This window comes from Sylvia atricapilla, chromosome 10 (assembly GCF_009819655.1).
Source record: "Sylvia atricapilla isolate bSylAtr1 chromosome 10, bSylAtr1.pri, whole genome shotgun sequence".
NCBI classification, from domain to species: domain Eukaryota; kingdom Metazoa; phylum Chordata; class Aves; order Passeriformes; family Sylviidae; genus Sylvia; species Sylvia atricapilla.
This window is the reverse complement of record NC_089149.1, coordinates 18,126,906-18,154,404: the sequence shown is the minus strand read 5'-3', so window position 1 is coordinate 18,154,404 and position 27,499 is coordinate 18,126,906. Positions and strand designations below refer to the sequence as shown.

The 27,499-nt window shown below is 51.7% G+C and overlaps 1 protein-coding gene across 1 annotated transcript in view; it reads left to right on the top strand.

Moving 5' to 3' along the window:
* EPHB1 (EPH receptor B1) overlaps nucleotides 1-27,499 on the top strand; it is a 77,823-nt gene that overhangs the window by 33,564 nt on the left and 16,760 nt on the right. Inside the window, exons 4-9 of the mRNA XM_066326164.1 lie at nucleotides 14,689-14,844; nucleotides 17,307-17,642; nucleotides 19,962-20,143; nucleotides 21,788-21,950; nucleotides 24,057-24,165; nucleotides 24,372-24,436. Of these exons, the coding sequence (XP_066182261.1) occupies nucleotides 14,689-14,844; nucleotides 17,307-17,642; nucleotides 19,962-20,143; nucleotides 21,788-21,950; nucleotides 24,057-24,165; nucleotides 24,372-24,436 (1,011 nt within the window). The remainder of the gene's footprint in view (nucleotides 1-14,688; nucleotides 14,845-17,306; nucleotides 17,643-19,961; nucleotides 20,144-21,787; nucleotides 21,951-24,056; nucleotides 24,166-24,371; nucleotides 24,437-27,499) is intronic.

Sequence of the window (27,499 nt, the reverse complement as noted above, 5' to 3'; positions counted from 1 at the left end):
AAGCTGGGCTGTATTGCCTGCAATGCAAAGGCTGCTCATCAAGCAGCTTTGCTTCCAAGCATCCCTGGCTTTCTTTCTACTCTATCCTGTCTCCAGCCGGGTGCCCCCATCCTTCCTCACCTGCTGACCAATGTGCTGGGCTCTGCCCGGCCTTTGCCAAAGCTCTGCGTGGGTTTATCCTGACCTCCTTCATGCCTTTGATTTCTCTGTCTCCTTTCTGTGTTTGTCCTTCCCTTCTGCCTTTTGTGCGGAGGAATGGATTGGGGAAGGGAGCAGCGGGAGGAGCACGTCCGACCTTGAATGTTGAGGAGTGAGCAGCTCCATGCTGGTTCCCCTGTTATCCTCCCCCCCTGCCGAGCAGCCCTGGTGAAAATTATTGATTTCCTCTACTTCTCCATCACAGAAGATTGGAAACAATGTGATTTATAAAGTGATTTTTTAAATAATTGCGAACATTTTGCAATTAGGAGTGGAACAATTTGCTATCACTTAAAACAAGGGAATTGTCAAGTTTTCCCTGTGAAATTTTTGCTTGTGCTGGGAACTGGGAATTTTTGGTCTCTGGCTGTGCCCTTGCCTGCCTTTTCCCTGCTCCATGGTCCAGCCTAGTGCCCCTGCACCATTTTGGGGCACCCAGGAGAGGTTTTCTTGGGTGATAAAGGTGATGTTGGTTTTGTCCCATGGGTGAATGGCAGCAAGGGAGGTCATGGGGACACAGGACCCTGCTCCCCATGCCTTTAGCTGTATCTATCCCATCCCAGTGTGCTGCAGCTCCATGCCCAGCTGCCTGGGGCAGGGTGAGCACACCAGGAATTGGCAGAGGCTGCAGAAAAACCTTTTTTTGCTTTTAAGGATGGATTAATTTTTTTATGTTTTCTCCAATCTGCTGATCCATGTACTTCCCTGTGGCTGGAAATCATCTGCTTTTCAGCCTTTGTGCTGACCTCTCTCCTCCCCACCACTCCAACATCTCATTCCAGTTTACCTGGCCTACAAGTGATCTTGTACAGGAGGGGAAAAACAAAGAAGTAAAAAGAAAGTGCTTGTCCTGCCCTTCTCTCCTTCCACCCGCCCTTGAATTTGGTTTAGCAGGGCATGGGATGGGGCCAGCAGCATCCCACAGTGGACCAGGTAGAACGAGAGCTGGGACAAAAAAATAAATATTTGGGCTTAAAAACCATCAGAACTTCCTCATCAAGCTCTTTCCTGGGGACCAGGTTTAGGTCCATCAGTTTATTCCCAAACCTTTCCAAACCTGTGGACAAACAGCTGTTGCACACTGGGGTCTCTGCCTGGGTAGAAAGGAGTGTGTGCAACTGATGCTCATGATCATTTAACTATTTTTTCAGGAAGAATGTTTCCCTGTGGATTGGAATTGGGCTTTCAAGCTTTCCCCCTGCCCAGCATCGCGTGGCTGGGCAGTGTCAGCACGCTGGAGCTGTGGATCTCCTCCCTGTGCATTGCTGTGCCCCTGCTCCCTGCGGCTTGGTCACCTGTGACACACTAACCATCCCAAAAGCTGCTTTTAGACTCAGGGCAGCAGGGACACCTCCCACCCTGAACGGCAGCAAAGATGTCCAGGAGGTGTTTTATTTCAGGTTTAGCTGAGCCACAAACCTCTGACTGCTCAAAATGGGCCCTTTTCTCCTTTGGTGTGTTGTTGTGGCTTTTTTTTTTTTTTTTTTCCTTTTTGTTCTTGTGTTTTGGCACAATATCAAGTTTCCTGCCCCTCTCCCATCCTGCATGAGCCCAAGCTGCTCTCCCTGTGCTGGGAAGTGGCAGCTCTGCCAGCTCCTGCCGGATCCTGGCGGTGGTGCCGGCAGGAGGGAGGACGGGAGGGATGCTCCCCTTTGTTGGAGGGGCTTTGCCTTTGCCTGGAAGCGATCTCCCGGCTTCCACCACTGGGTGGAACAGGCAGCCCAGTTTTACCACGGCCACACTGTACAGGAGAAACAGTGGAATCACACACACACCAAAAAAAAAAAAAAAAAAAAGGAGAGAAAAAAAGTAAAAATGTGATTTTTCCTAAATTATGCCGTAGTGAAGGCATCCATTAACCTCCATAATAATTTCGCAAGGAAGATGTCCAGGAAAACCTTGTTAACTTTATTTTCTAATGAGTGTGATGGGTTTTAATGAAACTCTTAATTAGACGTTATTAGCCCAAATGCGCCTCTGATGGATTCAGGCCCTTTTCCTTCCCCCGCCACGGGGATAGGGAGGGTCCCTGAGTCCTGGCTGCTGTTGGGGAGGAGGCTTGGGCACCACAGCCACCACTACCTATCCCAAATCATCCCTGCGATCCCAACTCCTCCGAGGGAGAAAAAAAGGAGAAACACAGAAAATACCCCAGGCAAGGTATGAGTGGGGGTCAACCCATTGCAGGGTTGGGATTCCCAAGCTGGACCGTGGCAGCAGTGACCTCAGAGGAATCAGGGAATGGCCCACAAGCTTCCATGTATGGCTTTATTTTCCTGCTTATCAGTTTTTTTCTCCTTAAATTGTTCCATGGGCTGCTTATGTATTTCCCTTCCCTACCATGAGAACTTCTGCGTGTTAATAGCTTTGATTCCAGCCTTAAAACAGGAAAAAATATACTCCTTTGATTTTCCCACTCACCCAGGGGTCTTTCCTTGTGACAGTTTGCAAATGGAGGCATAAAACTGCATCCAAATCCTTGTTCTGTTAATGATCCATTTAGGAAGCTTTCTGTGGTAGCTGAAGAGCCTGAGGGAATTAATTTTTTGGGGGGAATTTTGGGGTGCAGAGCTCCATATGTATTCCTGAGCATCTGTGCAGCAGTGGGCTCTGAAACCCACCCATCTTTCCCAGCTTTCTGCACTCCCCCAGCCCAGGAGGCCTGGCTGTCGCCCTGCTCTAGCTCATGTTGGCCTTTGCTGTCTGGCAGGAGCAGGGATTGTTCTCCTGGACAATGGGAGAGCTGCAAGGAAGTTCCTGATCCGGCCCCTGCATTGTTTCATCCTTGTTTGCAAACAGCCAGCACCTGGCAAACCCAGTGACTCAGCCAGGGACTTTTAAAGCCTTTCTATAACTTTTTCCTTTTTTTTTTTTTTTTTTTTTCTTTTCTTTTCACAGTCACGAGAGAACTCCTTTGGGAATGGCTCTTCTTGCTGTGGTTTGCTTGCCAAGGGGTGGGAATCTCACCCATGTTTGGGGCTGTGCTGCACCCTACAGCCCATGGCATGCTCCAGGCGCCAGTGTGTCTCCCAGTAGGATAACAGTGATAATTTAAAATGTGAAAAAAAGTGTTTTTTACCTTAGTTGGGGAAGGGTTTGGAGCACTAGGAGTGGCTGAGGGAGCTGTGGGGGCTCAGCCTGGAGAAAAAGAGGCTCATGGGGAACCTTGTGGCTCTGCACAACTCCCTGACAGGAGGGGTCAGGCTCTGCTCCCAGGGAACAAGGAACAGGACAAGAGGAAACGGCCTTGAGAGATTTAGGTTGGGAATTAGGGAAAATTTGTTCACCAGAAGGGCTGCCAAGCCCTGAAACAGGCTGCCCAGGGAAGTGACAGAACAGTCATCCCTGGAAGTGTTTGAAAGCTGTGTGCATATATGGCACTTGGGGACATGGTTTAGTGGTGGCCTTGGCTGTGCTGGGTTGATATTTGGAGTCAATGACCTTGGAGGACTTTTCCAACCTAATGATTCTGTGATTCCATAATACTACTACTAATAATAAAATGGATGTTCCCCCTCAGGCCAGGAGATAACTCATCCCCACTCTCCTGTGCAAGGCATCATTTGGAAGCTCAGTTAGGCTACAGCTGGGCTTTGCGGGTCTCCTGTAACCCCTGCTTGGGGAACAGCCCTTCATGGATGATGTTTTAGTGAGAGACACAGACTGGTGAAAAATCCATGGACCAGGTGGAATGAGTTGCCCTGCTTTCCCCTGGCTGGCTAAGGAGGTTTGTGTGGGTTGGATGTGCCAGCTGGGGCACAGCTGAGGAAGGATGGAGCCCGCCAGGATGAGGGAAAAGCAATCAGTGCAGATACTGAGGTTTTAATTTGCTCCCCTCTCCGCGCCCTGCCGCGCGCTGGGATGGTGACAAATGGAGCTGTGCCGTGGGTGTCAGCTCCGAGTGTGTCACAAGTGGTCATTTGTCACGCCCGGTGCCTCGGATCGCAGAGATGTGTGCAGAGAGGAGCGGGGTGATTAAATCAAAGCGTCACTGGCGCTCTCAAACGGGCCTTTGGAGGAGCCATGGGAAAACTATCTGTCTTCAACCAGTGCAGCACTCACGGCCATGGAAACCTCCAAGCCTTGGCTGTGGGAGCATCAAAGCAGAGTTGTGGGCGTGCCAAATTGAGTTCTGCACCCACCCCAGGGGGGAATTGCTGTTCTCCCACCCGAGGCTCCAGCAGCAGCCACGAAAATTTCATTAATGGCATGGAGGAAGCTGCATCACCTAGTTTTTGTGTTCAGCCCAGGACTCACCTGCTTGTGTTACTACATTTATTGTATGAAATGGATTTGAGGCAGGAGAGGTGTGGGCTGGGGTAAGAGCTGGTCGCCTTGGTGCTCTCAGTGTGGCTGCATCCTGCCTGAGCATGGCTGGGGCTGCCAGCAGCAGCACCCCTGTGAGCAGGGAGCAGTTCTTGGGATAATGCTGTCCTTGTCTTGTCTCATCCCTTCCCTCCCTGGGGCCTCTCTGGGATGTTCCTCAGCTGGGTGCAGGCAAAGCTCTGTCATTCCTTGCTGTTCTGGGGGAGAGTTGTGGAGTGTGAGGCACAGAACTGTGTGCGAAGCTGGAGGTGGAGAGCTCCAACCTCAGGTCTGGTCTCTGGACTTCTGGACCTAAAACTTGTGTGTAAAAGCAGGGGCATCCTGGAAGATTATATACAGGGGGAATTATAAATTGAATTTCCATCCTGGCTTAAGCAGCTTTGCCCGGTCTGCAGCCCAGAGAGGAAATTGCTCTTGCGGAGAGACACGATATTGACTTCTACTTTTATTTTTTATGTTGTACTTTATTATAGTACATATTTCATCTAGGCTCAACAGATCTGCCCTGGCACAGGATAGGGGGTTGGTGCACATTGGCGTGTGCCCTCTCCATGGTGCAGAGGGACCTGGTCACCCTCCTCACAACAGGGATTACTTTTGATGTTTATGGGTTTTGCACTGATGTGAAACAGAGAATTTGAAACGTTTCTGGGCATGGCAGAAATGTTCTTTGGCTGTCTGGGTGTTTCCAGGCACTGTTATTCTCTGGTTAAACCCAAATCTCCTGGTTCTGCCATGGGCATCTGTTTCAGCACACCAGGCAAGCAAGGGTGGCAGTGCTGGAGGAGGGTGACAGGAGAGACCTGGGATTATCACAGATCTCCTGCTCCACATCGGATCTGCTCCTGAGCTCTTAATTATGTATTATTATTGAAGACAACTTATTCTTAGAGGGCCCAAGGTGCAAATTATGTTTCGCAGCTAAGAAAAGCTTCCAGAGCTGCCTACATATAGTAAATCCCTGCAATCTCGGGTGGCTTTGGCTTATGTATAGCAGATGTTGAGGATGGAGGAGATCACTCCTTTGTGCCTGCTTGTTGCTATCACCAGCACAGACACAGGTGGAAATTTAGGCAGGGCCTGTGTGGGCCCAGAGTTGGGGTCAGTGAGTGTTCTTCCACCCTGCAGCTCTGAGCACCTATCCTGTTCCCAGTGGTGGCACCAAAATGGACAGTGCCAGTGTTCACACTGCCTGCAGGAGGTCCTTTCCTGTCCAGGAGCTCTAGAGCAGGTTGCCTGCCCTCCCCACTGTGGCACAGAGGTGAGCCAGTGTGGGAATCATGGAAGCGTGGCATGGTTTGGCTGGAAGGGCTTTTCAAAGGCATCACCCTTGTTGGTGCTGTGTGTCCTCTCTCCTCTCTGCAGCTGGGTAAGAAGGCGCCTTTCCTCCCAGGAATAGTAATTGTGGCTTGTTCTGCTATAAGTATTCATTGGGAAGCTCTCTTAATTGTTTTTCTAATTAATTCCATGCCTGGTACTCTTGGGGTGCCTGAGGAATGTGCCTTGGTTGGGACGTTCTCCCATGGTAAATCCATCCTCCCATGGCAGATCTATTCCTGGGCATAGTCCTTAAGCAGTCAGCCAAATCAGAGCCCCCCCAAGGCTCACCTCCACCAGGATGGCAGTGTCCTGCTCCACGTTGGGACATCTCAGCACCCCAGTGTGACCCAAGGCACGATGTCCTGCAGTGCTGTGGCAGGGACACAGGGAAGCTGTGTGTCCCCATATCCCTGTCCGTGCTGGCAGTGCCAGCCTGGCCCTGTGGCTGAAACTCTCCCCGGCTCCATCCTGGGGTGACTCTTTCTTCACGGTGTCAGCACTAACAAGGAACCACTTCAGACATAATTAATGAGCACTTGATGTTCTCTAGATCAAGGGGACACTGCATGGCATGAGCTGGAGAAGGAGGGAGAGGTGCTTAATTAGTTCCTGTTAGGGATGAGAGATATTTGCTTCCCAGCCAGGAGGGGACTTTGGGGAGCCCAGTGTGGATGTCACCTCAATTTCCCAGTCAGACGAGGGGCTGGAATTATGGAGTGCCATCGGTGGGTTTTGATTCCCAAAATCCCTAGGTGCAAAGGAAAGATGCATCTTTTTCAGGGGGCTTTGAACCACAGCCCCTGCCAGCTGCTCTGTACCTGGAGGAAGAGCTTCTCCTGGAGATCCTCCAGGAGTTTTCATGCCCGTTCACTTCCCTGTTGATAAGGGGGTTTGATAACTCACTCAGGCATTGAGGGGTGGACACGATGTGCTGGGTTAGGTGGCACATGGAAGTATCAGTTCTCCCAGTCTGTGTCTGTTGACTTTGGAGTTTCACATTGCTGCAGTTCATGAGGGAAAAGTATTTCTCCATGGAGCCTGGTGCCTGGAGTTGGGGTAAAGCATCTCTCTGGAGGTTGTGTTTTTGGACATAAGTCTTGGCCTGAATCTCAGTCCCCCCTTTTTTTTTTACTGCAAATTTGTTGTGAGGTTCATTGTGGATGACAAATGGTGGTGAGGTTCTGGCTTTGGACGCTTCCAGGGATGGGGCAGCCACAGCTTCTCTGGGCAGCCTGTGCCAGGACCCTCCCACCCAACAATTTCTTTCCAGTGCCCAATCTAACCTTGCCCCCTGTCCATGTAAAGCCCTTCCCCCTTGTCCTGTCACTCCAGGCCCTTGGAGCTCCTTTAGGCACTGGAATCTCCTGCTTGTAGGGATGGCAGCCCTGGCAGAGGGAAGAGCCTGTGCCAGGCTGCAGCTGCTAAATCTGTTTTTAAAGAAGAGTACAGGGAGATTAAATAGCATCCAATCCTTGATGACAACTTCATCCCCCTTTCATTTGTTGACTCAGAATAATGAGCTGGGGCCGTGAGGATGGTGAAGAGTAGCCTGTGTCTGGTACTGCCATGACCACGTGTCTGCAGCTTGCTCTGCTGTGAACCTCCCTGTGTATGTGTATGAGTTGTCTGGAGTTTAATTAATTTATTCAGTTTGATCACTCACAGTGGTTGGTTTATGGCCAGGAAGTGGAGCTGTGGTGAGGGAGCTGTGGCATGAGACTGGGCAGTGAGCCTGGAGCCAAGTGGAAAATAAACCAGAACAAAACCTGTGTGGGTGAACAGGGTTTTGGAAAAGTGACCATGACAAGTGTTGGTTTTTTGCCTCCCTCTGGCTGTTCTGGAGAGTGAAGTGAGTTCCCTGCTCCGTGGCAAGCTGGCAGCCCTGCGGCACCGTCTGCCCAGGGCGTGCCTGCTCTTCTCTTTGCATCCATCTGGGACAGATTTTCTCTTCAGACCTTCAAAATCCCCCCAACCATGACAAATAGAGAGAGTGAAGCCCAGAGTGGTGATTAAATGGGTGAGCATGGACCTGTTGGGAAGCTGCAGGCAGTGAGCACCAGGCACGTGGGAGCCTGAACCAGCTGCTTCCATGCCCTGCTTGAGGCTTAAACTCCTTGTTTAGGGCCACGATGTCACCTGAACAGTTGGTGTTGAAGCTTCTTTGCATCCAGAGACCCTTAATTTTTTCAAGCAAGCCTTTCTGGAGGAAAACTGCTTCTGGGTGAGCATCGACTGCATTTTACTTCCAGTGAAGCACGTGGGGCTTACTGTGGTGAGCATTTAAGTCTGTGAGCACCTTGCTCCATCAACCAGGTATTTGCTCCTCTGGGGTGAGGGGTGGGTTTTTTGGGAGAGGTGAACAGGGATACATCCAATCCTGTTGCCTCTAATATGCCTTGCACAGCTCCCTACCCCACAAGCACCTTTGAAATCCTGCCCTGCTCCAATTCATTTCTCATCCCTGAGAAAAAAAGCAGAAAAAAACCCCAAAAAAACCGAGAAAGGTAAAACCACATTGAATTTCACTTCCCTCCATGAATAAACCATGGCAGGCCGGCTCTGACTTTAATTCACATGTGTCCCAAGGCGGATCTAAGCCTATTCCTCCCGGAGGTGGAGGGCTGGTTTAATTAAGCGGCGGCGTCACGCGGAGCCGGGGCCGCATTGCTCCGTGCCGCGGGAGGGACGGAGCCCGTGCCCGCAGGATGCCAGCCCGGATGCTGGGAGGCTCATGTTTATCTCATGAGTTTATCTCATGACTTTCTGCCTATACAGTGCTGAAAGAAGGGAACACAATGGGGCGGGTGCTGTTTGTAATTCTGATGGCCCCGAGGCAGGAGCATCTCTGGGTGATCCAAAATTTGTGCGTTCCGCTACAAAATGGTGAAGTTTGCAGCAAAATTACATTTTGGGACAAGGATCTGGGGACAAGGCTCTGCTGGGATGTCTTGTCCCTGTGTGCTGTGTTTTCTAGCATGGCTTGGGGTCCTGTGCTGAGCTCTCTCCTTGGGAGCAGGAAGATACTTCAAGGCTGGAATGCTTGAACTTCCCTGTTCCTCCACCCAGCTTATGCTCTTCTCCCTACACTGAGGTGTGGATGCTGGGACTTGGTGGCTGATGGGATGTTTAAGGGCTGAGTCTCCTTTCTTGGCATGGTGAGGAAGGTGGGATGCAGGTATCCTCCCAGCTCTCCTGGTTTGGCATTGCTCCCAGTATAGAAAGCCCTCTGGATCAATTTGTGGATGCCTGGCAGAGGGCAGCGTGGCAGAGCACCCCCTGGCACTGCTGGATGCCTGCTGGGCTCCCGTGGCCATACCAAGCTGAAATGTTCCTGAAGAAACAACTTGGCTTAATAGAAAAGACAATCAGATCATTAGAAAGTAGGTTTGAGGGCAAAATGCTCACAAAACAACCTGCCAGCCCCCTCCCCAGCGGAGAGGCAGGAGGGAAGGGATGACAGGAGAGCACCAGGTAGGGATGCAATTAAACCTCCAGCACCACTCGCCTGCTCCCTGCTTGGATGTGTGCAGGGAGGATAACGAGGGAGATGAAAGCAGGGTGGGAAAGCAGCGCCCTCGTCACCCTTTGAAGGTGGGAGATGACAGCCCCTGCCTGTGGCTGACAGCCTGCCCAATTCTGCTGGTTTTCCCCCCAACCTGCTGCCTGCGTCATCATCATCATCGTATCGAAGGCGTTGAAGCCCAAATGCATGGACTGGGTGGCAGCCTGGCTCTGTGTGTGTCCCCAGGGAACAGCGTGTCAGCAGTGCCCCTGGCACTGCCCTGGAGGGTGAGCAGGAGCCCTGGGAAGCTGTGCCAAGTGCCTGCCCCTGTAGTCACAGCATCCTCTCAATGACACTTTTCTGTAGCACAGAATTTTGTGTGGGTGTTTATTTGCCTGGGTGGTGTCTCTCAGCTGAAAGTGTCTGAGAGGTTGTCCTGGCTGGCATCTCAGCTGCCCAGGGTGACAGCAGGATGGCAAGGAGAGCATTTTAAAACACCCACTTCTGGGGCTAACCAGTTTGGAGGCTGAAAAACTAATGGGTTTTTTTATAGTTTTATTTTTGAATATATTTAAAGATAGATTCTGTGTCAGTGCTGTCTACAAAATGCACAAGGGGTTTCTAGCAAACATCTCCTCCCTTTTTTGGGGGGGAATTTCATAAAAAATGATGAGCCTCGTGCATAAGGTGTTGGGTCGAGGAGCCAGTATTTTTTTCTTAAAGATAAATTATTGTTTGCAGAAAGAGGGCCCTTGAATCTCTTTCTGGCAGGCTGAAAATGCAATGAGCCACAGTTTCTCTTTTTTTCCTGACCTGTGCTGTCCTCAAACCCTGCTGCCCATCTCCCAGGGGTGCTTCCACATGTCTTGTTGGAGCAAGGCTGGACCATCCAGGCTCTTTAGTGCCTTTGCACCTGACAGTGCTCTCCACTCCTGCAGCTAGCTTGAAGGCATAATCTCTTGCAGCACTGCTGCTTCTAACACAGCTTTTCATCACCTGCTGTGCCAGAGTTCCACAGCTGTGCTTAAAGGCTCTGGGATTGCCCTGGAAAGGCGCTGGACCCAGAAGGGAACCTAAAACAAGTGTGAATTTGGGAATACCTGGGAAAATTGGGTTAGCTCTGCCACAACAGGGAGAGAGGGCCATGGGATGGATGAGGCACTGCTGACTTGATATACTGGGTGCTGGTGAGATTTGGGGCAGGTCAGGGCTCTCTGAATCGCTGTGGAATCTGTAATTCCTTGGAGAAGCTCCTATTTTAAAATCCAAGAAGGAAAAATGCCATTCTGCATCCCCAGGGAGCTTTAGAGCAAGTTAATGTAGAGGCAATGTCTCCTTTCTTTCTTCCTTTCTTCTTCTTTTTTTTTTTTTTTTTTCCTCTTTTGACTTACGCTTCCCTGAGAGAGTAATTAAAAAGTGCAAGTTCCAGGTGCTAACTGGGAGAATTTAGTTGGAAAGTGAAACGCTTGGATACCCCCGTGCTTGAATATCCCCACATTTGCACCCTTTCCACAGAGGCTGTGACCGTGGCTTCCCTCAGGCAGGAGCAGGGATGGATGAGCTGAGAGATCCTACTTATCTCTGGCTCTTTCTAGGACTCCTGGCACCTGGAATACAATGATGCAGAATACAGGAGAGTGTTTAGCAGGAGAGAGCCCTCACAGTGCTGCTGTGTGCTATGAGTGCTTTCAGAATCCATCCTGCTGCTGGGCACTGCCCAGGCTCCCCAGGGAATGGGCACAGCCCCGAGGCTGCCAGAGCTCCAGCAGCATTTGGACAATGCTCTCAGGGATGCCCAGGGTGGGATTGTTGGGGTGTCTGATTCTGTGGTTCTGTGATTCTCAGATTCTGTGATTCTGGGAGCTGCAGAGGGAAGCTTTGTAGTGCCTTCGCTGGGTGTTTGCTTTGTGTGAGATATGTGACACATCCCTCCTCTGAGCCTTTGAGGGGGCTAGGAGAGGTTCAGCTCTGGCTGAGAGTCCCCAGTTGTATCCAGCCCTGGGGCCACATTCTTACAATCTTGGATGTGATGGCAACTTGCAGCTATTTTTCCCCAAGCTTCCACTGATGACATCCTGCTGCAAGAAGCCTGAGTTTCACCAGACCCTCGATGATGTTCTCTCCCACCCCCAGACATGTCAGCCCTGGAAAAGGGGTCCTGCTGGCAAACTGACACCTGGGATGTGCAGCATTCCTGGTGTGCAGGCAGGATGATGGATCTGTGGGCAGCTTTGGATTATGGGGGGGTTAAGTGCTGAGCATCCTCCCTGCCAAGCAGCATGGAGCAGTTCTGTGCCTCAGCATTTACAAACACACCCCTGGTGCCTAAATGTGAGGAAATGGATAGTTAAGCACATCATTAATCTTATCCAGCCCCCATAATCAACAATCAATTAATTCTCCTCCAGGCTGAAGAGATGGGGGTTGTGCTGTAGCCTGGGCACTGGCAGAAAGAGCCCCTTTCCACAGGGAAAGCTGAGGCAGAGTCTCATCCTGCACTTGTCTGACACACTATAATGGATGCAGGCCTTGCCAGCTCTGGGAAGCTCTTGGAGCAGCCCTTAAATTAGGGCAAATGTTGCACTGGCCATTAGTGGGGTGATTTATTGCTCCCTGCTGGGCTGGAGTCCTCCATCTCAGCCTTGCTCTTGGACTGTAAGTTTGCCATGTGAAGGATTATGGGTCCCACCATGGCATTGCAGGGCCCTGGGGCTTTGTGCTGTGTTTTCAGTATGAGGTTCATGGTTCAGCTCCCCCCAGAAAGAGGAGACACGTGGGCAGCAGACAGAAGGGTGTGCTGCATCCACAGCATATTTGGGAGGGAGGAGAAGGCATCCACCTCCCCAAAACTGTGAGAGGCTTTAGGCAAGCACAGTGTAATTACGGGAGAGAAAAGCTAATTGGTAATAATAGCAATTAAGAGCCATGTGCCTGCAGATTACAGGAATTTGTGGATAAATGAAGTGATAACAGAAACCTGTGGACACTGGGGTGCAGGGTGCCATGTTCAGGTGTTTTGACAAAGTATCACTCAGATTAATTGTAATTAAACATTAACAAACCTCTTCAACCAACCCACCAACATGCCCTCAAGCTTAAAACTGAGGCTTGTTCACAGCACTGCAATCCTCTTATCATCCTCCTTCCCTCCTCCATCCTCTTCCATTAAACACAGGTGGCTGTTCTCTGGTACCACTGCCCTCCCCTTCCTGCTCCTCCAAAGAATCTGGCATGTTTCAGGTGTGTTCTGACACATCCTCCAGAGCCCACAGTTCCCTCTTTGCATGTCTCATGGATGCTCATCCTTCCTGTGGGAGCACAAGGCTGCTGGGACAGGGTGGGGAGGTGATGGTGGGAAGGGAGAGGTAAGGAGCTGCAGATACACTTGAAGCCTTGGTGTTCATTTGTGGGTTTGTCTCCAGCCTTGTGTGTCTGTGTAACTGTGCCTCCTTGTGCTGTTTTGTGTGTGTGTGAGTGAAGGGTCTGCATCCCTCTGCCTTCTGCTGTGGAGCACTCTGCACTGCATGGTGATCCCGTGTGTCTCACTGCCCACATGAGGTGGTGGGTTATGGCCCTGAGTTCTTCCTTAAACTGCCACATGCATGGGATGGCTGTGGTGGGATGTGGAGGACTTGGCAGTCCTCCCGTGATGGGGAAGAGGAAGGGCAGTGGGAAATGGTGGCTGGTTCCTGTGAAATGTCACTCCTCACCCAGCTGTCAGGGCCACTGGAAAGAGACACTTCATTGCAGCCAGTTGTGTGCCTCAGGCTGGGAGGGGTGGGAAATCTAATGAATAATAAAATTGTAAAATATTGTTTTGATTTATTCTTTTCTATCATCTATTAATATCTGGAAAGGCTGTGTGAGCAGGAGGCCTTCATGAGTTTTGAATGACAGGTTAAAGGGCTCCAATAAAGATTAGATGGTCCACTATCTCCCAAGGAAATTGCATCAAAGTGGTTACTCCTGCTTGCTCCTATTAATTTCCTCTTCATGGCTGCTAGGAGATGCCTCATATCCTGATGCAGCAGACAGGGGCCAAGAGGCACTTTCCATTATCTCAATCATCGCCGTGTTTATGAGACACGTCGGGTGTTTCTCTGCAGAGCTGAGCCTTGAGGGGGAGGGCAAGGGCAGAGCCAGGAGCCCAACAGGACTGGGACCACCCTGTGTGGAATCTCTCCTGGGCTGGATGGATGTCTGATCCCTTGGGTACATGTGCCAAAACGCAGATATTCCCTTCTGCAGCCTTTGGTTCCGTCAGATTTTGTTAGTTGTCAGGGATGGATGAGCATCTATTCATCAGTGCCCATTGCTGAGGACAGGTAGGGTGGGGTGGAGAGGAGGGACCCCATCCCTGTCACTCCATCCTCACCCTCTCTCCAGAGAGCAGCGAGATGATTGATTAATGAAACCTCCCCTGTGGCTGATTAAACCCTCACTGTAACTGGAATGTCTTCTCCGTTATAAATTAGTTGCCATTTCCTGCTTGAATGAACTCAGAGGCTGGGAATCTCCAGCCCCAGGCTGCGAGGGATTAACAGGATGGACCCATAACGCACTGTCATGGGTGTCACACCAACTTTTTAATTAAATATATAAATTTTACATGGAAAAAGAGCTGTGGCACCTGAGCCAGGCTGTCGGGGTTGGTGGAAAGGGACCAATCAGCAGAAGAGGAGCACTGTGCTGCCCCTGCTCATCCATGTCCCCGTGGGTGGTGCTGGGGACAGGGGTCCCACAGCCCCCTGCCATCCTCCTGCCTGGGTAATGAGCAGTGGGGCCCCTACTGCAGTCCCCTTGCTCTGCCTGGCAACAGATTATTGCCATGTGGTTTCAGTGTTTGTCTAGTGGCATCTGGAATAATCAATGCATAGCCAACATGGAAAATTCTGTCCATCCTACATTCCTGGGAAGGTGCAACTCCATTTAGCACTGATAAAAGTGTGAAGCTTTTCTGTGTCCCCTCTCCCTCTCCCTCTCCCTCTCCCTCTCCCTCTCCCTCTCCCTCTCCCTCTCCCTCTCCCTCTCCCTCTCCCTCTCCCTCTCCCTCTCCCTCTCCCTCTCCCTCTCCCTCTCCCTCTCCTCTCCTCTCCTCTCCTCTCCTCTCCTCTCCTCTCCTCTCCTCTCCTCTCCTCTCCTCTCCTCTCCTCTCCTCTCCTCTCCTCTCCTCTCCATCTCCTCTCCTCTCCATCTCCTCTCCTCTCCTCTCCTCTCCTATCTCCTCTCCATCTCCATCTCCTCCCCTCTCTCTCTCCTCTTTCCACCCCATTCTAGAGATAGAACATGCTTTCTCCGTGCTGGAACATCTCAGGACGCACCTGCTCTGCTCTGTCTTGCAGCCTGCCCTGCGGGGACGTTCAAGGCCAGCCAGGGCTCGGGGCTGTGTGTGCCGTGCCCCCCGAACAGCCGCTCCAGCGCCGAGGCCTCTCCGGTCTGCCCGTGCCGCAATGGTTACTACCGGGCAGACTTCGACCCGCCCGCCGCCGCCTGCACCAGTGAGTACGGGACCGGGGCTGGGGGGCTGCAGGCTCTCACTCCCCTCGTCCCTGGGGATAATGTCTCAATCCACATGGAGTTTGTTTTATTTTCTCCCCGTGTCCCACTGTGGATGCGAACAAGAGCGCGGCTGGGTGGGCAAGGCGGAGGGATGGGATGGCCCCACGTCCCACCTTACTGGCAGCCTCTGGAATTTATCCATCACCTGGACAGCGGCGGTGATGGCAGGGAGATAGTCCCCAGGATAAATTAGCATTTAAAGTTATCTGCTCTGGCTGTCTTGTTCATAGTTTTGCAGATGGAGTATTTTTTAATAGGGGGAAGGCTGCATTAAGCATTGGTAGTCAGTGATGCGTCGCTGCTCGGCTGCCTGCCCGAGCTGCCTGGCATGGCAGCAGTGTCCTCAAGCCTGTCTTTTGGTGGGAAAAGAGCCCAGGAGGGAGGAAAGAGCTGCTGTGCTCTTCAGCCTGCTGGAAACTCAGGCCTTACCTCATCCCCCAGATACAATCCAGGCCCTTGAACCAGCCTATCATGGAACTTTAGCATATGGATGCTCCCAACTCTCCATACTGAGAAGTGCCAAAGCACACGTCAAGGAAACAAGGAAAGGATTTGTGTGTTTTGCTGGATCACCTGAGCTCTCATACAGGTATTCAGCAGGTTGCACATCTACAGATAATTTACAGATCTTTATAATGCCTCGTTACATAACTGATTTACAGCAGTGCTGTGCTGTAGGAACATAGGAAAAAAAGTCTCTTTGCTGATTTTTATTTCTTCTCGTCAGTGCTTGATTTTGCAGTGCTCCAATTTGAGGTGCCAGCTGTTCACCCACAAAGTTTTTTTGTGTCAGAGGAGTCCATAACATTGTGCAGCAGGCAGTGCCCTGGACTGGAACCCTTCCAAGGGCAATCCTTGCAGTTCCTGGGCTCCTGCAGAGGAGGAAAGGGATTGCAATTAAACTGAGGGGAATTTGGGGAGGCAGCAGTTTGCTACCGGGAAAGGGAAGAAATATTTTTTTTTCCCTTTTTCTTGAAAAGATATGAACTGCTTAAGGTATGGAGGGATGATTTGGATTAAGGCTCGTGAGACAGGTTGCAGATTTTTGAGGGTAACTCACTAATATTGATCCTGTTGAGCCTTTGTGAGTCCAGCAGTCTTGTTCCCATGGGAAATCAAGGTACAGGAAAGCCCTTTCCAGCAAGGATGCTGTACTGGTGTCTGGTCCACGACAGACTTTTTTACTCCTAAAGAGGAAAAGGGTTAAAGGGAATGGAATTCTATTATCTTAATTTTTTTTTAAGGCTGTCATTTTTCCAGGCATTTGAACAAAATCTTTCATCTGCATTATCCACGGCAGCAGTTTAGAGAGGCTCTCAGAGTATCTCTCTGCAGAATGACCTCTCCATCCCACCAGCCACGTCACCATGGTGCTGATGAATCTGTCCCTGTCAGGCCCATCCCTGGCCACTAACGGGGCTGATTTATCCACAGCCCTAATGATGTTCCCTGGCACACACAGACACAAGGAAGGCTCCCATGGGATGGGTTTCCCCAAGACAGAGTGTGCTTCTCTCTCTTAACCCTTCCTTGCAGGTCAAGTGCTCCATCATTTTTGTTGCTCCCTGTATCATGACAAAGTCCTTTTTCTTTCTTGGAAGTGCAGCCCCCAGCCCAGCCAGCATGAGGAATTCCTTGCTTACCTTATTTAATATAACCAAGTAACTGAATTTTGTGGTTTTGGCTGTGGAGCCATTCTGGCTGACCCCAAATCCTTTCCTGGATCTGTGCAGATGTGTTTGTACCTCAGTGATGCTCTCCTGTATTCCTCCTGAACAGACTGCAGCACTTGCAATCCGAGCCATGTTCAATTCCCATCCTCTGAAGCATTTGCAGTAACTCCTGATGGCTTTGATCAATGCCATTTTCATCTCTTGTCCAACATGGGAGCTGCTTGCAAACCATGGAGTGGTGCTGGCTTTCCTCCATGCTGGGAAATTCCCGGGTTTCAAATTTGAGATACTGAACCCTTAATAACCACTTTCCATTTTTGACTCTCTCTTCTCCTGCTGCTTCTCTGGTTCTCCATGATGCTGGCTAAGTGATTTTTCACTTGCTGGGATAATCTGCTTGAGGTGCTTCTCCATGTGAGTGCTGCAGTTATCTCAGCATCTCCAGCTTCACAGATGGATCCATGTGCATTCCACATGGAGGTTTCTTGGAGACTTAAGTGGGTTTGTGGCCTGGGAGTTGTCATCTCCATCTGGGAAACCTGTTTGCAGTGCAGGTGGTTGGTGTTGCCGATGTGGAAAGTCTGACCCCGAGCTAAGCAAAGCTGTGGACACCAAATCCATCCTGAGGCAGGAGGTGATGGACAGTGCAGAGCCCTGGGGCGTACTTCTCCACCGGAGCCTCCACGGGAAGGCGAAGGACCTGTCTCAATGCCTCTCCTTTCCCACAGGCGTCCCATCCGGCCCCCGCAACGTCATCTCCATCGTCAATGAGACGTCCATCATCCTGGAGTGGCACCCGCCGCGGGAGACAGGCGGCCGGGACGACGTCACCTACAACATCGTCTGCAAGAAGTGCCGCTCGGACCGGCGCGCCTGCTCGCGCTGCGACGACAACGTGGACTTCGTGCCCCGCCAGCTGGGGCTCACCGACACCCGCGTCTTCATCAGCAACCTCTGGGCTCACACCCCCTACACCTTCGAGATCCAGGCGGTTAATGGAGTGTCCAACAAGAGCCCCTTCCCGCAGCAGCACGTCTCCGTCAACATCACCACCAACCAGGCTGGTGAGTCCCGCGGGGTCCCGGGGAGTTCGGCTGTCCCGCTGCAAGCTGCAAGCTCCGTGTGGAGTCAAGCTCTGTGTCCAAAAGGAAAAGCTCTCAGGGTGTCAGGGTGTGTGATGGCTGGGGTGCCCCCAGCCCTGAGTGCGGAGAAAGGCCAGGAGAGGAGCGGGGAAGAGGAATGGGGATAGGGAAGGGTTGCCCCTGCCCTGGGCAAGGTGGGAGTTGGCTTGTGGGAGTGTTATCTGATACCTGCTTTTATCCCCCTCTAGATTGCTTGGGGATGAAAGGGCATCACCACTTTCCCCCTTTTCCCAGTTGGGAGAAGGGAGATGGGGTGACTCAGCCTTGAAACACAGTCTGACTGTGTTACAGGACAGAGGGAGTAGCATCCTGGGGCTAAGTCCAGGATCTGTGCCTCTGGCACATCCCTCTCCCATCATTTTCCTCTTGTCTCCTTTTCCAGGCTCCCCTGCTCCCTTTCCTGTCCCCAGTCAGGCAACAGGAGCTGAATGAGCAGCTCTGGGTCAAAGGGGGATGCCGGTGGGGTGATGGCAAGGGAGCAACTGGTCCTGGGCTGCACTGAGGATCAGAGGGGATAGAAACCCATGTGCTCTGAGTTTAAAAAGGAAATGGGAATTCCTGCTTTGTGCCAGGGCACGCAGCCTTTGCCATCCTGCTCCCTCTGGGTAGCGCAATGGAGAAACCTGGTGTAAATATTTCAGTGTAAATATTTCATTGTAAACCAGTGTAAATATTTCAGTCTCCTGGCTCCAGGGAATACAAATCTGCATTTCTGCCTGGCTGGCATCGCTGTCTGCTGAACCACGTGCAGCCAAACCTGCCTCTTGTTTCCAGGCCTTTTTTTTCCTGGAGTGGATTTTTGGGGTGTTTCTTAGCTCTTCTCCCACAATGGGGAGCTGGGAACAGCTAGGTCACCCTCACCTGTCTGTCTATACCCCAGTGGTCCCTGTTTGTCTTGCAAAGGCAGATTACAAACATGGAAATTCTAGGCTGTGAGGTAACCAGATGGAAATTCACCAGGGATATCCAGGACATTGGTTCTCTCCTTCTAAAATTTCTTTGGCTTTGCAGTGGGATTTTCCAACCATGTTCCCAGCCCTGTCCAAGCTAATGGAAGTTAATATAACAGCAATCAATCTGAGTGCTTAATTTCAGCCCACAAACATCTTCCTGGAGCAGATGTGGAAGGATTATATAGGATTATAAATATATAGGATTATATATATACACATATATAAAATAGGATTAAGTATTCTGGGTAAACAGAGGCAGTGCTGAACTATCCACATCTTCCATTGGAACCACAAGAAATGGGTCCTGTCACTTCCATGGCATGATCCTGTTCCCCAGGCTGGTTCTGCTGGGTTCAGGTATTCCCTGGATTCACACAGGGGAGGCATTTTCCCTGCCCAGCACTGCCTGTACTTTAGGCATGGTGAGGAGGAGGGCAGAGGTGGCTGGATAGGGGAGCTGACTCTGTGGACAGGACATGACAATGCCCCTTTGGGTGTGGACAGACTTGGATGCCCTTCTTTTGATAGGATTAAGTGGAGGATTAGGGCTGTATTAGCTGGCTCTGCCCCTTATAAGTATAACTTGGAGGGCACAAAGCATTTGGAAAGGGGTCTCCTGACTGGTTTAGTGGCTAAGTGTCCCTAATGATGGAAGGACAGTCTTTCTGTTTTCCTGGGAGAGGCACATTTGGGTGCTGGGGATGAGCATCCCCTGAGAGCCCGTAAGAGCAGCCCCAGCAGCTTCTCTGGAGCCAAAGCTGGGCTGGGTTGTCCCTGCCCTGGTCCCTTGTCACTGTCCTCAGGGTGGGCAGATTTTTGCTCCCACGCCTCATTTCTGTGAGCACGTGGGGTGGCAGTTGTGGCACAGCTCCCTGGGTGCTGAGTGCTGGCTCCCCAGAGAGGCTGTCACAGCAAAAGATGTCACACAGAGCTGGACCCTGTCACAAACCCTCAGTTTGCCCTGCTGGAGAGAGCTTTGCTGTGTCTCTTCCTCCATGGGAGACATCCTTGGAGCAAGCAGTCCCAGGGAGAAGGAACATCAAGGATTTCCAAGCCCCTAATTAAACAGAGTAGTTGGTTTAAATAGCAGAATTCTCTCAGTGGCTTGCTGCTCTGCTTCCATGTAAAGCTGCTGAGATGTCGGTCTTCCCACTGCTAATGAGCGAGCTGGTCCCACGGGGAAGCCAACCACAGGCATGGGAGATTTGGGATGCCGTGGGGATTTTCCCCCTCCTCAGAGCCATTTCTCCTACCCCTCTCCATTAATTTTCCCTCACTTCCTCGGCAGCCCCCTCCACCGTGCCCATCATGCACCAGGTGAGTGCCACAATGAGGAGCATCACGCTGTCCTGGCCCCAGCCGGAGCAGCCCAACGGGATCATCCTGGACTATGAGATCCGCTACTACGAGAAGCTGAGCCGCATCTGCACGCCCGACGTCGGCAGCACCGTGGGCTCCAGGGCGGCCCCGGTGAGCCCGAGGGGAGGACACGGGGGCAGGGCCAGCATCCATGGGTTCTGAGACAGGCTCTGCTGGGAATGGTGAGGTGGGACAGGCATCTGGTCACTCGAGCTGCCTCCAGAAGGTGGGAGTGAGTTGTGACTGCAGATGCTAAATCACAGAATCAGAATCACAGAGCAGCTTGAGTTGGAAAGGACCTTGAAGCTCATCTAGTTCCAATCCCCTGCCATGGGACACCTCTCACTAGGTCAGGTTGCTCAAAGTCTTGTCCAGCCTGAGCCATTCCTTCCCCATGGCAGCATTTGTCTGGCACATGAGTGCCTGTGGCCACCTTGGTATTTGCTGATATTTGCTAGGATCAGCAGGGACCTGAATCGTGGGGGTGGCATCAGGAGGAGGGGAGGGGATTGGAGAGGCCCAGGGAAGGTTATGGAGGTTGTCCCTGCCTCGGGTAACTGCCTACCACTGTTCCTGTCCCTGGCAGCTGTCCTGTCTTGCAGGGGCCACGCTCCCAACCCCTGCAATGAACCGTGCCCAGCCCAAGCTGTTCCATCCCTCCTGTGTCTTGCCAGCTCTAATGAATTCCTCTAAGTATGAATAATTAGATGATCTCACCAGTGGCCTCTTACCAGCAAAACACTGGGGAATGTGGTAAAAATGAGAGTGGAGACAGATGAGATTTCCAAGGTCTAGGCCAAGGGCCTGTGCCAGCAGAGCAGGACTGCAAGGGCTGGGGATCTCAGCAGAGAGTTGCCCTTGAACCTGCTTGAGCAGGGTCTCATGGGGCACATTATGGTGTTCATTGGAATCACAGAATGGTTTGGGTTGGAAGAGACCTTAAAGATCATCCAGTTCCAACCCCTGGTGCTGTGGGCAGGGACACCAGGTTCCCATAACTCTGGGATGTTTCTGAAATGCACAAAGATGTCAATCATTTGAAGAGGAGGAATCTGTTGTTCATAAATTATTTTTGCTCTGGATGATCTTATTATTTCCCTCTGCTACTCCGTGCTCCCTGCTCTGGTGGGACCAGGGAGTTGCCTGGGAGGCATGTGCTGCAGGGGCCTCCCCAGTTCCTTGTGGGTCCTGTTTTATAAAATCATAGAATGTCCTGGGTTGAAGGGACCTTGAAACTCATTTTGTTCCACCCCTGCCATGGGCAGGGACACCTTCCACTGTCCCAGATTGCTCCCAGCCCTGTCCAACCTGGCTTTGAACACTTCCAGGGATAGGGCAGCCACAGCTTCTCTAGGCACCCTGTGCCAGGGCCTCCCCACCCTCACAGGGGAGAATCTCTTCTGAATATCCAACCTAAATGTACTCTCTGTCACTGTGAAGCCATTTCCCCTTGTTCTGTGACACCAGGCCCTTATAAATAGTCCATCCCTATCTTTCTTGTAGCTCTCTTCAGGTACAGGAAGGCAACACTTAGGTCACCCCAAAGTCTTCTCCCAGCTGAACAATCACAGTTCTCCCAGCTGAACAATCACAGTTCTCCCAGCCTTTCCTGTGGGATCCTCTGTGTCAGGGATACTCCCGAAGCAGAACCAGAGCCTCTCCTTTATCCCCCTGCAGCCGAACCACATCCCTGCCCTCAAGAGGGATGGGTGTGCTGCAGTCCCACTGACGGTGGCTCTCTCGGGGTGCCCGCAGGACCACAACGAGTACAACTCGTCCATGGCGCGCAGCCAGACGAACACGGCGCGGCTGGAGGGGCTGCGGCCCGGCATGGTGTACGTGGTGCAGGTGCGTGCCCGCACCGTGGCCGGCTACGGCAAGTACAGCGGCAAGATGTGCTTCCAGACCCTCACTGATGGTGAGTCCGGCCGGCCTGCTGCTGTGGGGGTGTCTCCAGCTTCACGCCCTAATTGGATTAAGGAAGCTTGTCTGCACAGAGCTCTGTCCCAGCGGGCAGCGTGGCGGCAGCCCGGTGATTTACGGCGGTGTCTCATTAACCGCCAGCGGGAGGAGTGATCCGCTCTCAATCACCAAGCTCCAGGTTTTCTCCCACCTATTTATTTCTGTCTCTGCTGCCTTGAGCTGTGGGGACAGAAGCCCCTGGCACCAGCTGTGAGTCTGGCGTGGTGTGGTGGGAGGAGGGTTGTAGACCGTTGGGAGAAGGACTCTGGGATGCTTTCCTGGGATGCCTGGAGTCCATCTGAGCCGTCAGGGTAAAGCTGGGACAGTCAAACCCATCTGAAAGCTGATTTCCTGTACCAAAGGCGTGTGTTGGGCCAGCTCACGACCTTCATGGCTTCTTTTGGCCCCAGCCCTTCCTTGCACACACAAACACTGGCTTCCTTTAGAAACTACTAACTCATGGGAGTGTTTTCCATTAATCCCAGCTTCAGGATTTATCAAGAACTTGGTGAGTAAAGCAGGTCCTCCTACCCCTGGGGCAGCTGAGGGCCTGTTCGCTGTTGCTGCTCTCGTGGTTCCTTCTCTGCTTAGGTGACATCCATGGCTCCCAGCATCACTGCCTGTTTTTCCTAAAGCTTTTCTCTTTTCCTAAAGCTTTTCTTCTTCCCTAAAAAAGGTTACCCCATGCTTGCATTCATGTCGAGTGCCAGCTGGGGTGGGAAGAGGAAAACCATGCTGGGTGACCAAAGAGAAGGAAATTGTAATAAACCCCCCTCTAATGCCTCAAATATTCAGGATTAGAGAAGTGAGAAGAAAAATCCTGCCTCAAATAAGCAATTAATTGAAATTTAATAAGAATGGATTGTGTAGCTTATTAAATAATAATTGATTGTTAGATGAGAATTTCTCAGGATTTAAGCAGCATGCAAGAGATAAATCTAGTTGCCAGTAATTAACTGCCGAGTAGAAAATACAGATAAAATGGTGCTAAATGCTTTCTTTTGGACGAGTTTTATTTTAACCCTTGTGTGTGGCTGCTGGCACAGCCCGGCGGACTTCGATGAGGTGATTGGAGAGGGGTATTTCTGGAATGCTACAGAAGGCCCAGGAATGTGGGCTGGATACTGCCTCTTGAGAGTACCCACACCACTAAAGGGGCAGGGGAAAATGGGGAGACACATGGAGACTGCCAGTAGCTTTTTGGGGGTTGCCCTGGGCATATCCAGTCCTCTTGGTGCCACCTTGGCTTTCACCCCACCCTGCTGCTGAAGGACACAAGGGGTGGCTGAGCAGACAAAGGAGGTTCTGAGGGGTGTTTGGTGGGGAAGTGATGCTGTGGGTGCCATGGCTCTGCAAAAGGCCTTGTCTCAAGCTGAGATATTAAAACCTACAAGTAGACCAGTGGCAAGGGTTCCCAGGTTCTCCTGAGCCTCACTCCCAAAGTTCACCATTGTGTGGTGGACTGTGTTGTCTGATCTGGGTGAAGTCTTGGCACAGCATTCTCTGACTGGCTTGTTATTAATGGTGTTTTCCTCCTTTCCTACTTGTAGGAATTTTTTGTCTGTGAGAACCCATGTTAAAATTGGTCAAAGTGGCCAACAAGTTTAAATCATAGAGTCTCAAAAAGGTTTGGGTTGAAAGGGACCCTAAAGCTCATCTTGTTCCAACCCCCTGCCATGTGCAGAGACACCTTCTGGTAGATCAGGTTGCTCAATAAATGAATTTATTGAGGAAAGGGAAGTGCCAAAGCCATGGACAAAGCCACCTTGTGAACTTCATCTCTTTGGGAAACTGGGGCCAGGCACATTGGTCTGACGTTATTTCCAGGATCTTCTCTCCCCTGTCTTTAAGCCAAAGGTGTGTGAGCCAAACATGACAATTCTACCCAGTGTAACATGGCACCAGCTCACCCCCTGCCTCAGCTGACCCCCCTGCCTGGATCCTCCTTGTCCCACCACCTTGGGAGCAGCACCCATGGAATCAGAGGGGATCTCTTCCCAAAGGCTGCTCTCACTCCATGAGTGTTCCAGAGAGCACTGATCCCATCTCTCTCCTCTCACAGACGATTACAAGTCAGAGCTGAGAGAGCAGCTGCCTTTGATCGCGGGGTCCGCAGCGGCTGGAGTGGTCTTCATCGTCTCCCTGGTGGCCATCTCCATCGTCTGCAGCAGGTGGGTCCCTGTGGGATCAGTGTCCCTGGAAGGGGGAGGTGGTAAGGTGCAGATCAGGGGTAGGAGGGGTGGGATGGGGAACCCATGTGGCCAGAGGTAGCAGTACGATGCTACCCCTCATGGAGTGTTGCTGTCAGGGAAGTGGTTTGGGGCAGCAGCAGCTGCCGGTCCCTGAAGCCTGGCTCTTCTGTCCCCTGTTCTCCCAGGAAGCGCGCCTACAGCAAGGAGGCTGTGTACAGTGACAAACTCCAGCACTACAGCACCGGCAGAGGTGAGCAGCAGAAGTGGGAAAAGCAGGCAGGGGAGATGCTCCCAAACCTGCACCTGGCATGTGCCCCACTCCTCCCCTTCCAAGAGGGACTGTGGGGTGGTGGGAGCCCCACAGTCCATGGCCATGGCAGATGGACAGGACCACAGGGTGGGAGTGGAGGTGTCCCCATGTGTCTGTCAGGGTGTGGGGGAGGGCAAGCTGCAGTGGTGCAGCACTGTGGATGGGAAGAGTATCAGGAGGCATTTGGGGAATGATGATGGATTTGGGGGGATGACAGGGGCAGGGGGGATGAAGGGAGCCAGGGATGGGGAGAGGATGCTGTGAAGACTCCCAAAGGAGGAAAGAAGGGACAGAGGTGGTGTTCAGAGGGAGGGTGAGCCCTTGATCTTCTTCCACAGGCTCTGCCTGGGTCTGGGTCGATGCTGCGCTGTTAGAGGGATTCTGGATTTCGGGAGCGTGGCTGGGGTGTGGGTGCTGGTGGCTGGCATTGCTGCTGTCCTGGCTGTGTGGCTGATGCTTGCCCTGTACCTTGCTCTGAGAAGCCAGTGACTGGGAATGTTTAACTGGCTTTGTGCTGCTGATCCCCTTGGCAAACAATTAGGAGAGCCTGAGCTTTTCCTAGGAGACTTCTGTGGCTGGTGGAGCTGTGCAGCAGAATTAATTCCAGGTGTATTTGTGTGCAATGTCTGCTCTGATGCCCCTCCAGCAGCCAGCACTGCAAACGGAAATAAAGCAGGAGCTTTGTGGGGCAGGATTTTCCTGGTGTCCGCTGGTTCCATGCCCCATCCCTGCGGGATGTAAATCCCATTTACGCTCTCCTAGAGATGCTTCCCAGGTGCAATTTGCTTGTGGGAAGAACCATCTTGGTCCTGGATGCCTCCTTGGGGGAAAGAGGTGTGGGATGCAGGGATGGAGCAGGGATGGGTGGGGAAGGCAGGGAGCAGTATGGGTGAGCAGAGGGGAGGAAGGGGATGGAGCAATCGGCCTGGCAGAGAACAACAGGAGGGCTGGAGTGGGCTAAAGAGAGGTTGGAGATAAGGAGAAGAGTCCAGCCAAGAGAACAAAGCATGCTGGATCTCTTTAGACCCTCTTGGCATCACACAGAACCCTCCCAGCATGGTGGCAGCACTGTGGGGGACCCTGAACCTCCTGGCAAACAATAAACTGTTTTCCAGACATCACCGGGTGATGACAGACCTGTACTTTTCCTCCCTCTTTTCTTCATGTTTCTGCACTGTGGGGGACAGGGCAAGATTAATTTGATGCCTGATGGATAAACTCACATCAGGCTGCAGGCAGACTGATTTTTCACATTTTCCCCCTGTTCTGAAGCATTCCCTACTACACATGCATCCCTAGCTGGCCCCAAGCTCCCCTAAATCCAGCATGCTGAACCTAGGTAGAGAAGTAATGAAACATGTGCCTGTCCTGGCTTTCTAAACCTGGGGACTGTGATGACTGGTGTCAGAAATCTGGGTGCCAGCAATACCCTGTCAAGGTTAGTGAGCCTCCAGGCACTCTGTCAGTGCAGAGGCTGGAGCAAAACAGGTGGGAAATTTGTGGTGAGCAACTAATGGAGTAATGAGAGCATCTTCTGGAACAAATCACCATGTGTTCAGTGGCATAGCATTTGCAGCCTCCCAGCACAGCTCTGCCCTCCCTCCAGCAGCCCCCTGGGATCACCTACTGCTGGCAGAGTTCTCCAAATGGATTTTGGGGTGAGATGGGGTCTCTGGGGGTGTGATTTTTTGTGGTTTATCCCTTCTGTTGCTTCACTGGGAGCTTTGAGATTGGAGAAATAGGAAAGACACCCTGTTGAAGCACCAGCAATTCAGCAGGAAGGGTTTTTCTCTGTCCTCATGATATTACTTGCCCAAGGAAACATGATGCCAGAAGGAACTGGCCGCTGGAGTCAGGGTTCTGGTGCAGAGTGCTTCAACTTTTGAAAAGTGATAAAAAATTTGCCCTTGTCTGCAGTAGTGAAAAATGGCCTAATCCAGTTTTCAGGATTCTTGGGATGATTTTAAGAGCACAAAGTTCTTTGCAGGTGGGCTCACCATGGGTGCCTTTAGTGGTGCATTACAGTACCTGGAATTTCACCCAGCTTTTGCTGGTGTGGGAATGATGAGCTGAGGGCTGATGTTGGAAGAGAGGAGGAGTGGGTTTAGGTGCCCATCCTCATTTAGATGGGATGAGGATGAGGAGGGAGCTCATCCTGGTGATTATTGAGCCTATGGACAGACCCTGGGGCACATCAGAGGGTGTTTGAAAACTAGCTTGTGTTGACAGGGGACAGGAAACTTGGGCATTGTTTTCTCCTCTATTTTTTCAATATTTTGATCAGTGAGCTAGTCTCCGTTATGATCCTGTAAATCCCTTTGTAATCCTGGCTGGAGCATCAGCTGCTCTTGTAAAAGAATTTATGGGGCAGTTAAAGTGTATGAGACAGAGCCATAAAGGGATTTATGAACTGGGAGATGCACAGATGACTTCATTGCAGCCTCCCCTGCCTCTGAGGTGCAGAACTTCTGCCCCAAAGGCCCCTTTTGGGGGGTGAGGATGCTCCTGCCTGGTCCTTCCTGAGTCCTTGATGCCCCACAAGCAGCTCTCCCTTGGTGGCTGTTTGGCACCAGCAGTGCCCTTGGGGAGGTTTTCGTGACTCCTCCTTAATTATTTCGCAGCTGGGAGCTGATGTAGATCCCTGGTGCACAGGTGATGCTGTGGTCCATGCATCCATCTGTGTGCTGGCTCTGGAGAGACTCTGGGAAGCACTGGTGTGATGGGAGCATGGCCTTGGAAAGGTCCTGAACAGTGTAACTGAGGGTGGTTAATCCCTATAACGGTGAGGTGTCTTGGGGAGGGGCCAGGCAGTGATGTCCCTCCTGGTCTCCTCCAGAGATGACCTTGAGGGGCTGCTATGCCATCCACAGTTCTCTTTTTGGGTGAGAAATGGCACAGGAAACTGAACCCCCTGCCCAGGGAGACACCACAGGCTGTCGTAGGTCCCTTTTGGGTGTTGGTACAACACCAGTGTCCAGCTGAGCCCTGTGACCTCACTGTGAC